The sequence below is a fragment of the Coregonus lavaretus genome (assembly GCF_964263955.1).
Source record: "Coregonus lavaretus genome assembly, chromosome: 1".
Classification (NCBI taxonomy): Eukaryota; Metazoa; Chordata; class Actinopteri; order Salmoniformes; family Salmonidae; genus Coregonus; species Coregonus lavaretus.
The window spans coordinates 61,726,690-61,741,032 of NC_139988.1; the positions used below are offsets into that span (position 1 = coordinate 61,726,690).

At 43.6% G+C, this 14,343-nt stretch overlaps 1 protein-coding gene across 1 annotated transcript in view; it reads left to right on the forward strand.

Annotated features, from left to right (window-relative positions):
• The window catches only part of LOC311135393 (arginyl-tRNA--protein transferase 1-like), a 163,789-nt gene extending 151,746 nt beyond the window's left edge, over positions 1 to 12,043 (forward strand). Inside the window, exon 12 of the mRNA XM_084169328.1 lies at positions 10,918 to 12,043. Coding sequence (XP_084025454.1) covers positions 10,918 to 11,096 — 179 coding nt within the window. The 3' untranslated portion in view covers positions 11,097 to 12,043. The remainder of the gene's footprint in view (positions 1 to 10,917) is intronic.
• Positions 12,044 to 14,343: the final 2,300 nt, after the last annotated feature.

Sequence of the window (14,343 nt, forward strand, 5' to 3'; positions counted from 1 at the left end):
GAGTCACTTTTTCAGTTCTGCCCACAACTTTTCTATAGGATTGAGGTCAGGGCTTTGTGATAGCCACTTCAATACCTTGACTTTGTTGTCCTTAAGCCATTTTGCCACAACGTTGGAAGTATGCTTGGGGTCATTGTCCATTTGGAAGACCCATTTGCGACCAAGCTTTAACTTCCTGACTGATGTCTTGAAATGTTGCTTCAATATATCCACATAATTTTCCTTCATCATGATGCCATCTATTTTGTGAAGTGCACCAGTCCCTCCTTCAGCAAAGCACCCCCACAGCATGATGCTGCCACCGCCGTGCTTCACGGTTGGGATGGTGTTCTTCGACTAGCAAGCCTTCCCCCTTTTCCTTCAAACATAACGATGGTCATTATGGGCAAACAGTTCTATTTTTGTTTCATCAGACCAGAGGACATTTATCCAAAAAGTACGATCTTTGTCCCCATGTACAGTTGCAAACTGTAGTCTGGCTTTTTTATGGTGGTTTTGGAGCAGTGGCTTCTTCCTTGCTGAGCGGCCTTTCAGGTTATGTCGATATAGGACTTGTTTTACTGTGGATAAAAAATACTTTTGTACCTGTTTCCTCCAGCATCTTCACAAGGTCCTTTGCTGTTGTTCTGGGATTGATTTGCACTTTTCGCACCAAAGTACGTTAATCTCTAGGAGACAGAACACGTCTCCTTCCTGAGCGGTATGACAGCTGCGTGGTCCCGTGGTGTTTATACTTGCATACTATTGTTTGTACAGATGAACGTGGTACCTTCAGGCGTTTGGAAATTGCTCCCAAGGATGAACCAGACTTGTGGAGGTCTACATTTTTTTCTGATGTCTTGGCTGATTTCTTTTGATTTTCCCATGATGTCAAGGAAAGAGGCACTGAGTTTGAAGGTAGGCCTTGAAATACATCCACAGGTACAACTCCAATTGACTCAAATGATGTCAATTAGCCTATCAGAAGCTTTTAAAGCCATGACATCATTTTCTGGAATTTTCAAAGCTGTTTAAAGGTACAGTCAACTTAGTGTATGTAAACTTCTGACCCACTGGTATTGTGATACAGTGAATTGTTTGTAAATTTGTCTGTAAACAATTTTGGGAAAAATTACTTGTGTCATGCACAAAGTAGATGTCCTAACCGTCTTGCCAAAACTATAGTTTGTTAACAAGACATTTTTGGAGTGGTTGAAAAACTAGTTTTAATGACTCCACCTAAGTGTATGTAAACTTCCCACTTCAACTGTATATTAAAGGCTTTACAATTTTTTAAAATTAGAACAGGTTCTCTGGTATTACTTATACTTTATTTAGTATTTTGAAAGTTTTTGAAAGCCAAGTTAACAAACAGATCACCGACCATTTCGAATCCCACCGTACCTTCTCCGCTATGCAATCTGGTTTCCGAGCTGGTCATGGGTGCACCTCAGCCACGCTCAAGCTCCTAAACGATATTATAACCGCGATCGATAATAGACAGTACTGTGCAGCCGTCTTCATCGACCTGGCCAAGGCTTTCGACTCTGTCAACCACCGCATTCTTATTGGCAGACTAAATAGCCTTGGTTTCTCAAATGACTGCCTTGCCTGGTTCACCAACTACTTCTCAGATAGAGTTCAATGTGTCAAATCGGAGAGCCTGTTGTCTGGACCTCTGGCAGTCTCTATGGGGGTGCCACAGGGTTCAAATCTTGGGCCGACTCTTTTCTCCGTGTATATCAATGATGTCGCTCTTGCTGCTGGTGACTCTCAGATCCACCTCTACGCAGACGACACCATTTTGTATATATCTAGCCCTTCATTGGACACTGTGTTAATAAACCTCCAAACGAGCTTCAATGCCATACAACACTCCTTCAGTAGCCTCCAACTGCTCTTAAACACTAGTAAAACTAAATGCATGCTCTTCAATTGAACGCTGCTGGCACCCGCCCACCCGACTAGAATCACTCTCGACGGGTCTGACCTAGAGTATGTGGACAACTACAAATACCTAGGTGTCTGGTTAGACTGTAAACTCTCCTTCCAGACTCACATTAAGCATCTCCAATCCAAAGTTAAATCTAGAATCAGCTTCCTATTTCGCAACAAAGCCTCCTTCACTCATGCTGCCAAACATGCCCTCGTAAAACTGACTATCCTACCGATCCTTGACTTCAGCGATGTCATTTACAAAATAGCCTCCAACACTCTACTCAGCAAATTGGATGTAGTCTATCACAGTGCCATCCGTTTTGTCACCAAAGCCCCATATACTACCCACCACTGTGACCTGTACGCTCTTGTTGGCTGGTCCTCACTACATATTCGTCGCCAAACCCACTGGCTCCAGGCCATCTATAAATCACTGCTAGGCAAATCCCCGCCTTATCTTAGCTCATTGGTCACCATAGCAACACCCACCCGTAGTATGCGCTCCAGCAGGTATATCTCACTGGTCATCCCCAAAGCCAACACCTCCTTTGGCCGCCATTCCTTCCAGTTCTCTGCTGCCAATGACTGGAACGAATTTCAAAAATCTCTGAAGCTGGAGACTCTTATCTCCCTCACTAACTTTAAGCATCAGTTGTCAGAGCACGTTACCGATCACTACACCTATACACAGCCCATCTGAAATTAGCCCACCCAACTACCTCATCCCCATATTGTTATTTATTTTGCTCATTTGCACCCCAGTATCTCTATTTGCACATCATCTCTTGCACATCTATCATTCCAGTGTTAATACTAATTGTAATTATTTTGCACTATGGCCTATTTATTGCCTTACCTCCATAACATGCTACATTTGAACAAACTGTATATATATTTCCTGTTGTATTTTTGACTTTATGTTTTGTTTTACCCCATATGTAACTCTGTTGTTGTTGTTTTTATCGCACTGCTTTGCTTTATCTTGGCCAGGTCGCAGTTGTAAATGAGAACTTGTTCTCAACTGGCTTACCTGGTTAAGTAAAGGTTAAATAAAATAAAATAAAATTAATGCACACACTCACATACACTGTCATAATCTCTGTTTGCTTGACAGAGACATAGGAAAATTGCCATCTCCACAGGGTAAACACTTGTTAAAGTGTGGGTCCCTTAAAGAGATACTTCGGGATGTTGGCAATGAAGCCCTGTATCTACTTCCCTAGAGTCCGATGAACTTGTGGATACCATTTTTATGTCTCTACGTGCAGTTGGATGGAAGTTGCTAACTAGCCTTAGCGCAATGACTGGAAGTCAGCATTCTAGCTGTTACCATAGCGTTGTGCTAACGCTAGCTTGTGAAACTACCTCTAACTTACATCATACTGGACGCAGAGACATAAAAATGGTATCCACAAGTTCATATGACTCTGGGGAAGTAGATAAAGGGCTTCATTGACACAGTCCCAAAGTATTCCTTTAAATGCCGCAGACCAGCGCCAACACACAAACACTCCTCTTTCTCAACACACACACTCCTCTCCCAACACACACACTTCTCTCTCTCCCCTCTCAGCAGAGTGTCTGTGGTCTTGCTGTGCTTTAGCTTGTGCTGTTTATTGAAAGCGTATGTTTGGGTAGTAAAGCTTGGCCACATGGTGCCAATCCGCTTTCAGAGGAGATACTGAGGCCTTCTTCTCCTCCATCTTTACAAGTCCCAGTTTGACAGCAACCAGAATAACAGACTGCTACAGACCTATATCCATCCTGCCCTGCCTTTCGAAAGTATTCGAAAGCCAAGTTAACAAACAGATCATCGACCATTTCGAATACCACCGTACCTTCTCCGCTATGCAATCCGGTTTCCGAGCTGGTCACGGGTGCACTTCAGCCACGCTCAAGGTCCTAAACGATATTATAACCGCGATTGATAATAGACAGTACTGTGCAGCCGTCTTCATCGACCTGGCCAAGGCTTTCGACTCTGTCAACCACCGCATTCTTATTGGCAGACTAAATAGCCTTGGTTTCTCAAATGACTGCCTCGCCTGGTTCACCAACTACTTCTCAGATAGAGTTCAGTGTGTCAAATCGGAGGGCCTGTTGTCTGGACCTATGGCAGTCTCTATGGGGGTGCCACAGGGTTCAATTCTTGGGCCGACACTTTTCTCCGTGTATATCAATGATGTCGCTCTTGCTGCTGGTGACTCTCAGATCCACCTCTACGCAGACGACACCATTTTGTATACATCTGGCCCTTCATTGGACACTGTGTTAACAAACCTCCAAACGAGCTTCAATGCCATACAACAATCCTTCAGTAGCCTCCAACTGCTCTTAAACACTAGTAAAACTAAATGCATGCTTTTCAATCGAACGCTGCTGGCACCCGCCCACCCGACTAGAATCACCACTCTCGACGGGTCTGACCTAGAGTATGTGGACAACTACAAATACCTAGGTGTCTGGTTAGACTGTAAACTCAACTTCCAGACTCACATAAAGAATCTCCAATCCAAAGTTAAATCTAGAATCGGCTTCCTATTTCGCAACAAAGCCTCCTTCACTCATGCTGCCAAACATGCCCTCGTAAAACTGACTATCCTACCGATCCTTGACTTCGGCGATGTCATTTACAAAATAGCCTCCAACACTCTACTCAGCAAATTGGATGTAGTCTATCACAGTGCCATCCGTTTTGTCTCCAAAGCCCCATACACTACCCACCACTGTGACCTGTACGCTCTTGTTGGCTGGTCCTCACTACATGTTCGTCGTCAAACCCACTGGCTCCAGGCCATCTATAAATCACTGCTTGGCAAATCCCCGCCTTATCTTAGCTCATTGGTCACCATAGCAGCACCCACCCGTAGTCTGCGCTCCAGCAGGTATATCTCACTGGTCATTCCCAAAGCCAACACCTCCTTTGGCCGCCATTCCTTCCAGTTCTCTGCTGCCAATGACTGGAACGAATTGCAAAAATCTCTGAAGCTGGAGACTCTTATCTCCCTCAATAACTTTAAGCATCAGTTGTCAGAGCACCTTACCGATCACTGCACCTGTACACAGCCCATCTGAAATTAGCCCACCCAACTACCTCATCCCTATATTGTTATTTATTTTGCTCTTTTGCACCCCAGTATCTCTATTTGCACATAATCTCTTGCACATCTAGCATTCCAGTGTTAATACTATTGTAATTATTCTGCACTATAGCCTATTTATTGCCTTACCTCCATAACTTGCTACATTTGCACACACTGTATATATATTTTCTGTTGTATTTCTGACTTTATGTTTTTTACCCCATATGTAACTCTGTGTTGTTTTTATTGCACTACTTTGCTTTATCTTGGCCAGGTCGCAGTTGTAAATGAGAACCTGTTCTCAACTGGCTTACCTGGTTAAATAAAGGTGAAATAAAAATAAAAATAAACAGATTCCCTCTGGAATAACACACAAATATGCACGCGCACACACACAGACACTCCTCTCTCTCCATGTGTCTGCCTTCCTGTGTCTGGCTCACACCCTCTTGTCCGTCTCTCTGTCTCTCTCTGACTGGTTGTCAGAGGCACTTTACTTGTGCTCATCACAAATGCCACTAACTCCTAGGTCTGGCTATAACACTAATGCTCTCATTCTAAGTGGATCATTCTATCCTTTCATCCTGAGAGAGATCACTCCTCCTCACCTCTTCTCTCCAAATCCCCCTGTCAGAGCCGAGATGGGAGGGATGGAGAGGATGGATGGAAGTAGTTAGTGAGAGTAAAGCTTAGAGCTGTTTTAATGAGTGAGACGTTTGGTTTTAGTCTGGATCTGTGGCACCTCTCTGCCTTATTAACGTTCCTTTAGATAGGTCATCTTGTATTGATCAACGTTGATGAAACCACATGAAACGGACCCACTCTGGATCCACAAATAAATTATGTTTGCTGCTGTCTTGGCCAGGGCTCACTTGAAAGAGATATCAATCTCAATGTCACTTAAATAAAGGATACATGAATAAAAACTCTGCTGCCTGCAAATTACCCAGCATCCTCTCTGCACCATGGAGGACTCCAGAGACACTACTCTACCCTCTTTACCCCTGACCTCTGACCTGGAAGCAGTTTGCCCCCTCTGCGGCCCTGTCAGTGGACATCCGGTGGCCCTGATGGACCGAGCGGGTTTGGAGCCACTCAGCAGGCAGGAGCCCTGGAGAAGAGAGGGATGGATGGATGGGGGAATAAATTAGTGAACGAGGGAAAGGGGAAAGAGCCGTGTTTATAAGAGAAGCGGATGTTTGGATTGTCTGACAGAGAGGGAGAGCGAGAGAGAAAGATAGAGACCTGGTCTCCTCTCTCGTGACAGCTCTGCTCAGTGTTATTGGCAAGGTTAATTGGGCAGCTAAAAGCCTCTGCCTCTATCCTCCAGCTCTGTTTATGACTGGCTGGCTGAGTCCCAAATGGCACCCTATTCCCTACATGGTGCACTATTTTTTATAGGGCTCTGGTCAAAAGTAGGGAACTATATAGGGAATAGGATGCCATTTGGGACAAAGACACTGTTTAATATTCTCTCTTGTCTCTGCTTTCCTCTGGCAAAATAGCTCCATTCTGCTGTCATTGCTGTGATAGACAGGCACAGGAATGTCACACAGTGTCCCTGCTAAAATCACTAACAGAGCGCCATCCGCTTTTCAATGCCAGATAGCATATTGCTAACAGCGCCATTGAGCTCCATCCTGTCCTCATCGCCAGGGCCAGTTTAAAACAAATAGTGCTGATCTAGGATCAGGTCCCCCCCATGTCCCTATACAGTGGGGTCCGAAATGATTGACACCCTTAATAAAGATGAGCAAAAATGACTGTTTAAAATAAATAATTGTACGCTCCAAAAAATTGGGAAATTATTTATTTTATTCAGTCATTTTTGCTCATCTTTATCAAAGGTGTCAATTATTTTCGGACCCCACTGTAATCAGATTCATTATGATCTAAAAAGGCTAAACTGATCCTAGATCAGCACTCCTACTCTGAGGCCCTTTTTGAATACGGGCCCAGATAAGTTTCACATTTTAATGTCATGTGCACAAGTACAGTGAAATGCCTTTCTTGCAAGCTCTAAACCCAACAATGCAGTAATCAATATCAATGTAGTACTAATAGATAGATTGATAGACTGATTGCATTATGGGCATTGTGTCCTCAGTCAGTTATCCCAAACATGAGCCCCTTTGTCTCATTTTGGGTCAAATTATTGTGAATGTGAAAATGTTACATAACTTATTTACTCTTGTGAAGCCACAGGCGCACATATTAAAGATGTGAGATATTGCAGATATTTTGTTTAAGAAGTTGAAGTTGATGTGATGTAATAGGTTTCAACAAATCAGAATTTTAGAGGAGATGAAAAAAACTGAGACGAAAACCAAATGTTTAAATAAAACATGAAGCAAAACTGTGAATTCAATAATGTCTCTCTAAATATAAGAGGGAGAGCGAAAGAAAGAAGTTGGGAGCCCAAGGGCTGATTCCAGTGCCTCCATCTTTCTCAGTAAACCCAGTGGAAATATTATTTAACAGAATGTTGTGCTGAGCTGTGGAAGAAAATAATGTTGACAGAAGTCAGAAAGCATCCAGAGTGGGTCATTAGTGGGCATTTGGATCCCTCTCTTCTCCTCTTCCTCTTCTTCACTCCTTTCATAATATTCATAATGGACTGTGAATGGATTTAAAGGATTGTTAGGGCTCTGTATCTAGATCACACTAATGCCCAACAAGTGGAAAAGTAAGTGGGCAGGTTATCAAAAGCCATGTCATGCCAACACTATATACAGTCATGGCCAAATATATTAGCACCCTTGCTTTTTTTCTTCCAGAAAACTGTTGAAATTACAAAATATTTTGGTATCCACATATGTATGTCTTTGGTTTGCAGTTGAACAAAACAAGAAAATCGGAATAATTTACTAAATTTGAGCTTATTCCTCAAAGAAATCCTAAAATGGACTGGACAACATTATTGGCACCTTCTAGAAATAGTTAGCAATAATTTGATTTCAAGCAGGTGATTCTCCTTTACTTTGGAATTGAACTCACCTGTGGTGAATAGAGAAATGGACTCATTCTCCTGTTTTGTGTCACTGTGTGCACCGCAGTTAGCATGGTGAAAATAAAGAAAAACCGATAATTATCTGAGGAGGTCAGACACTATTGTAGCAAAGCATGGACAATCTCAAGGCTACAAGTCCATCTCCAGAGATCTTGATGTTCCTGTTTCCATCGTACGTAATGTTATCAAGAAGTTTAAGGCCCATGCCACTGTAGCCAATCTCCCCGGACGTGGCCGCAAGAGAGAACTTGATGGAAGATTGCAGCGAAGGATTGTTCGAATGGTGGAGAAAGCACCTCGATCAACTGCCACACAGATTCAAGCTGACCTTCGGACACAAGGTACGACAGTTTCAACTCACACCATCCGTAGCTGAAAGGTGTGATGAAAGGGGTTATATGGTAGGAGACCCAGGAGGACCCCATTGCTGAGAGAGAGACATAATAAAAGCCTGACTGCAATTTGCCAAAACACACCTGGACATGCCAAAATCCTTCTGGGAGAATATCCTGTGGACAGATGAGACCAAATTAGAGCTTTTTGGTAAAGCACACCATCTCTATGTTTACAGAAAACAAAATGAAGCCTTCAAAGAAAAGAACACCTTCCCTACAGTCAAACATGGAGGAGGTTCAGTGATGTGTTGGGGTTGCTTTGCTGCCTCTGGCACTGGGTGCCTTGAAAGTGTGCATGGCATCATGAAATCAGGAGAAATACAAGGCATTTTGGAGCGCAATGTCGGACCCAGTGTCAGAAAGCTGGGTCTCAGTCGAAGGTCATGGGTCTTCCAGCAGGACAATGACCCCAAACACACTTCAAAATGTACCCAGGAATTATTCAAGACACAACGCTGGACTGTTCTGAAGTGGGTCCAGGTCTAAATCCCATTGAGAACTTCTGGAGAGATCTGAAAACAGCAGTTAGGAGAAGGCACCCTTCAAATCTGGGAGAACTGGAGCAGTTTGCACAAGATTAGTGGGCCAAACTGCCAGTACAGAGGTGCAGGAAGCTCATCGATGGCTATAGGAAGCGCTTGATTGCAGTTATTTTTGACCAAAGGTTGTGCTACCAAATATTAAGTCTAGGGTGTCAATAATTTTGTCATTGCCATTTCTGTTTATTTTCTGAATTAAATTGATATTACGTTATGAATCAAAATCAAAGGTTATGTAATATTAACAGTGAAGTTATGAATTGTACTTTGGCAATTTCAACTTACTTTTAGGAAAAATTGTGAGTTACTTGAAAAAAGTGCAAGGGTGCCAATATTTTTGTGCCGTCTCTCTGTTTGTCTCTTTCCCTCTGTCTCATAGCTCTTCAGCTGGAGACCAGAGATGGGCTTTAGTGGCTTAGTTGGGTGAATAGTTTAAAACTTCAGTAAAAATTGGAGCAATAAGAGAACATACACACACCGTACAACACCCTCAGCTGGGCACCACATTGGCTTAGCTCTAGCTGGGAGAGTAAAGTAATGAAGGGGGGCGGGTTGCGTTTTTCATCTGTTAATAACAATCATAACTCTCCTTCTGCTTCGCTCATGTGTTGCCATGGGGCTGCACCGCCTGTGTGGAATCAGTGTTTGTCTCCCTCCTTCCGGCTGGCACTACAGTACATGTGGCTGAACGGTCAGTCTACACCACATCTTGATAAGGATATAGCCATTGGTGGTCTACTGATTGATAGACTGATTTGGGCCCTCAAAGTGTATGGCTTGTACAGTATCGGCCTGATTCCTATAGATACAGTAAGTGTGCACAATTCAGACTTTCGCGTATATCATTCATTGAGATACTTGCAAAGGGGGAAAACATAGTTAAGGGGTTCCTCAAGACACTGTTCTTAGACCTCTTGAAATTCTGGATCCAGTTGTATTTCATGGCTCTGAAGTCAGAATATGGCCCTTAATGTGTGTAGAATGGTAAACCCAGGTGACATGATATTTCCCAATGCCCTGTGCCTCCTTTCTGACTGTTGGCACTGCTGTGCGCTAACTGGCAGGCGTTACCAACCTCTTCACCCTTTTTTCAACCCAACTCTCCCGAGGACCATTTTTAGCCCTTCGAACGTTATTGCTTTTCAAAATAGTACTTTCTTCACTGGTCTTCGGGGAACTCACTGGCAGCCTTTATGCTGAGCACCTAATGAGACTTGGAGTTTGGCGAGCCTGCCAGGAGCGAGGCATTGTAAACAACCCAAACTCAGACCAACGTGCCTCCGTGTCTCCAGGTTTAGAAGTATGGGGAATTGGGGCTGAGGAGATGGAGGTTATGTATGCTCTTGGTCTAATGATTCCTGAATTCCTGGATCGATTGTCCATGCTCTAACAACCTGTCCATGCCAACAGAGGTGTATAAGAGAAGGCAGCGAAGTAGAAGGCCCAGTTCTCTGAAACGTGTGTGTTGTGTGTCTGCATTTGGTTATGTCTTGTGATTGGATTGAGCCTTACCTGGGGCCTGTTCATAAGGATGTAACCTAACGTTACAGAATGTTCCAGTCCCACTTTAAAGAAGTTCAACTTATAAAGGCTTTATATAGCATACATAAAAGCTTCATAAGCACTATATAAATGCTTCACAAATCTATAAACGTATGTCATATAAAGGGTGACTTAACCATTCCCACTGTAGGGTGAATTGCCAAATGTGACATCACTATGTATGTTTACACACCATTTATAGAGTATTACATATGCTTTGTGAAGCATTTATGTATGTTATATAAAGCTTTATAAGATGTACTTCGTTTAAAGTGGGACCAACGTTCCAACAGAAATGTTTAGTGTAGAACAGATAGCGTTGTCTGTCATGTAGAATAGGGAATCATGTTCTATTCAGTCTCTTTCCATCCTCAATGTTCAGAACGCTTCGCATCACTGAATTTACCACTGGTCTGTGTCTGTCTGTCCAGGTGATACACATGTACTGAAGGACCTGGGTCGTGCTCTGGTGCTGTACAGACGGACGGTCATGTCCTACGCCGCCTACGCCCACAAACGCAAGGGCTCCAATGACGAGGCTGAGGTAGAGCAGTACGCCGGCCTGGTGGGCCAGGTATGCGCTGAGAGGATCCTGCTATACCGGGCGTAATCCACCGGGGCCGCCACCGCCACCGCCACCCTGCTCCTTGATCCACTCTGCTCCAAAATACGCCTACCAGCAATGTGTCTGTCTAGGGTCATATTCATTAGGCACCAAACGGAAGAAAAAGGCGTGAACAGGAAGGGACTACGCTCGTTTTCATTTTCCATTGCAAAACATTTTTGCGTTGGACTGCCCTTATGAATACGACCCATGTGTCTCTGTCTGTCCCGCTGTCTTTGTAAGTGCTTTCCGCTGCTTCACTCTACAATAGCCTCACTAAGCTTAGCTCTACTACACATAGGTCGAACCAGCGCACTTAAGTATGTACGTATATTGCACTCACCTGCCAGCCTGTCGATGCTATTATATCTGAATCACGGTTGATAATGTCAGTTTTAGCCATAATACGAAAGGTTTCAGTTTAACAACATTTGTTCTCTATTTAGTTGTGAAGTATCAATCCCATTGATTAAGACTCGGAAGTCTTGGTTACAGGGAAGATTAATTTCAGTGTAATTTTGATTTCATGAAGTGTTTGACTTTCACTCTTTTCACATTGAAGGCAGCAGTAGCCATCACCTTACGTTACAGCAGGGCTTCCCAACACAAAACGGCATATTTGTTCCCAGTACTGATTTGGGATCAGATAGGGAGGATATTAGCTGCCAATCCTCACTGCTATATACTGACTATGTACTGATCTAGACTCAGTGAAGTTAAGGTGAATCTGAAAGCTGCTGCTTCACTCCTATGTGGATTGGGCTCATACACGCCAGGTCACAAACCACACTGAAATGAACATGGTCTGGTTGTATTCCTGTGAAGCAAACATTTCTGTGTGTGTACTGTATGCTTGTTTGTCTGTCACTGATATGTATAGCTTTATTTGCTCTTTTATTATTGATACTGTTATTTTGTTAAAAATAAATAAAGGGATGAGGTATCCAATGTCTTATTTGCGTTTGTGGTTGTCTCTCTAAGTGTAAAGGATGTCACACTGCTTGCTTAGCAAGTATCACTTCCTCCCAATTCGGCCCATACCTGCCCTGAACTTGGGACCTCTGCCTCACAAACACACGTGGCCGCCCTCCTCAAGCATCTTAGTCGATCGCGCCACCTCAAAAGCTAGCTAATGAAGCGACGCAAGCAGGACACTTAAGGCTGAGGAGTAAGTGTCACACATCCCCATGTGCTACATAAGCAAATAATGTACAGACCAGCCTGCAAGGAACCGTGAGAATGGAGAATGGGGTTTTAGGGGCATTTCCTTGAATGGACGGACAGGCACACACACGCGATCCATTCCAAAGCACACACTGTGAATTCAACCTCATAAACAAGCACAAATAGATGTGTAAATTTGCACAGACTGACACTGTATAAAACTAACACACACACACACTCTGATGTAGTCAGGGCTTGTTTGAGTTGGTCCAGACGACAGGTGTCAGATATATGAGCTGGCAGAACATGAACGCAAACGGCCTCTAGCCTTCCAAAAGAGTGTCAACGGCAGCCAGCCTAGCAGTTCCAAGCCAGGCCAAATCAGAGCCAGGCCAGACCCACGTCAGCAGGCTAGCCTCCAGCTCTGAGCTAGGCGCTAGGCTAACACTGGGCCAGGGTTGTGTTCATTAAGGCACAATGTTTTAAAACGTTTTCTTGTGTGCTTCTTATTGGACGAGTCCAGATATTCGCTCCCAGAATCATTCCGGTTTTTTTCTGTTTGGTGCCTAATGAACACTACCCAGGTGTGAGCTAGGCCAGGCAGGACGATACACAGACAGGGCCAACACACTCAGCCTGCAGGTCTAATCGAAGTGAACATTCAGAAGGCAGATGTGTTCCTGTCATTCCTGCTGCTGAGACAGTTGATCATTTCTGTTGTATCTTTAACCCTGAGCAACGACTGGGTGGCCTTCCTGTTCACACAGGACAGTATCGATCTGTCTAGCAAGCCTGCTCAGTTCTGGCTGTTGTGGTCTCCAGAGTTTTCCAGAGGCTGTTTCAGCCACCCTGTCTGCAGCCTAGCCTGAAAATCAACCACCTTTCCCACTAAAACAAAAGGGGAAAAACATAGCCTGGTTCCAGATCTGTTGGTGCTGTCTTGCCAACTCCTATGGCTATTGCAATGAAATGACTATTAGAGTTGGCAAGACAACACAAACAGATCTGGAACCAGGCTACAAACTCATTTACATTTTAGTCATTTAGCAGACGCTCTTATCCAGAGCGACTTACAGTTGTGCACACATTATTATTTTTTATTTTCTTTCATACTGGCCCCCCGTGGGAATTGAACCCACAACCCTGGCGTTGCAAACGCCATGCTCTACCAACTGAGCTACATCCCTGCCGGCCATTCCCTCCCCTACCCTGGACGAATTGTGCGCCGCCCCATGGGTCTCCTGGTCGCGGCCGGCTACGACAGAGCCTGGATTCGAACCAATAGCAATGCAGTGCCTTAGACCACTGCGCCACTCTCTCCTGATTAAACCATACTACCTTTAAGACCTGTCTGTCTGACTGCGTTCCAAACGACACCCTATCCCAATATGGGCCCTGGTCAAAAGTAGTGCACTATAAAGAGAAGTCCGTTGCTGCAGATCTGTCTTTTTTCAGGATCTTTAGTCTGGTGGACTAAAGATCCTAAAGCTTCTGGCATTCTGCGCATGTATATATATTCTTTATTTTACATGTAGAGAACAGGCTACTCAGGCGAATGGTGCTCGTTTAATAAAGTTACATCAAAGGTGAATCAATGTCTGCAAGATCAATTAATGATAGTATTCTACATAACAGAACCAAATATAATAGCATAGTATAAAGTTACTAAGACAAAAACACCACCACATTCAATCGTAAATGATAATTCTTCAAGTTTTAGCGGTGAAAGATCCATCTAGCATCTGCATACCAACCATTTTCATGGGGATATTCATTTAGATCTTCTTGAGTTATACAGTGTTGTTTCAAAGTAGCCTACAGTGTTGTTTTGAATGATGAACAGTGAGTGAATTTTAGAGCAGATGGTGTTAACAAACTAGCATAGTCTACCTGTGTATTTTGCCTAGTGGCGTGTGCTGTTGAGTTTTGGCCACATGAGAGAAAAATGTAATGGTGTTTTTGTCACAGTAATGTTATACTATGCTATTATATTTGGTCCTGTTATGTAGAATACTATCATTATGTGTTGTTGCAGACATTGATTCAGCTTTGATCTAACTTAATTAAACAAGCACCATTCGCCTGAGCA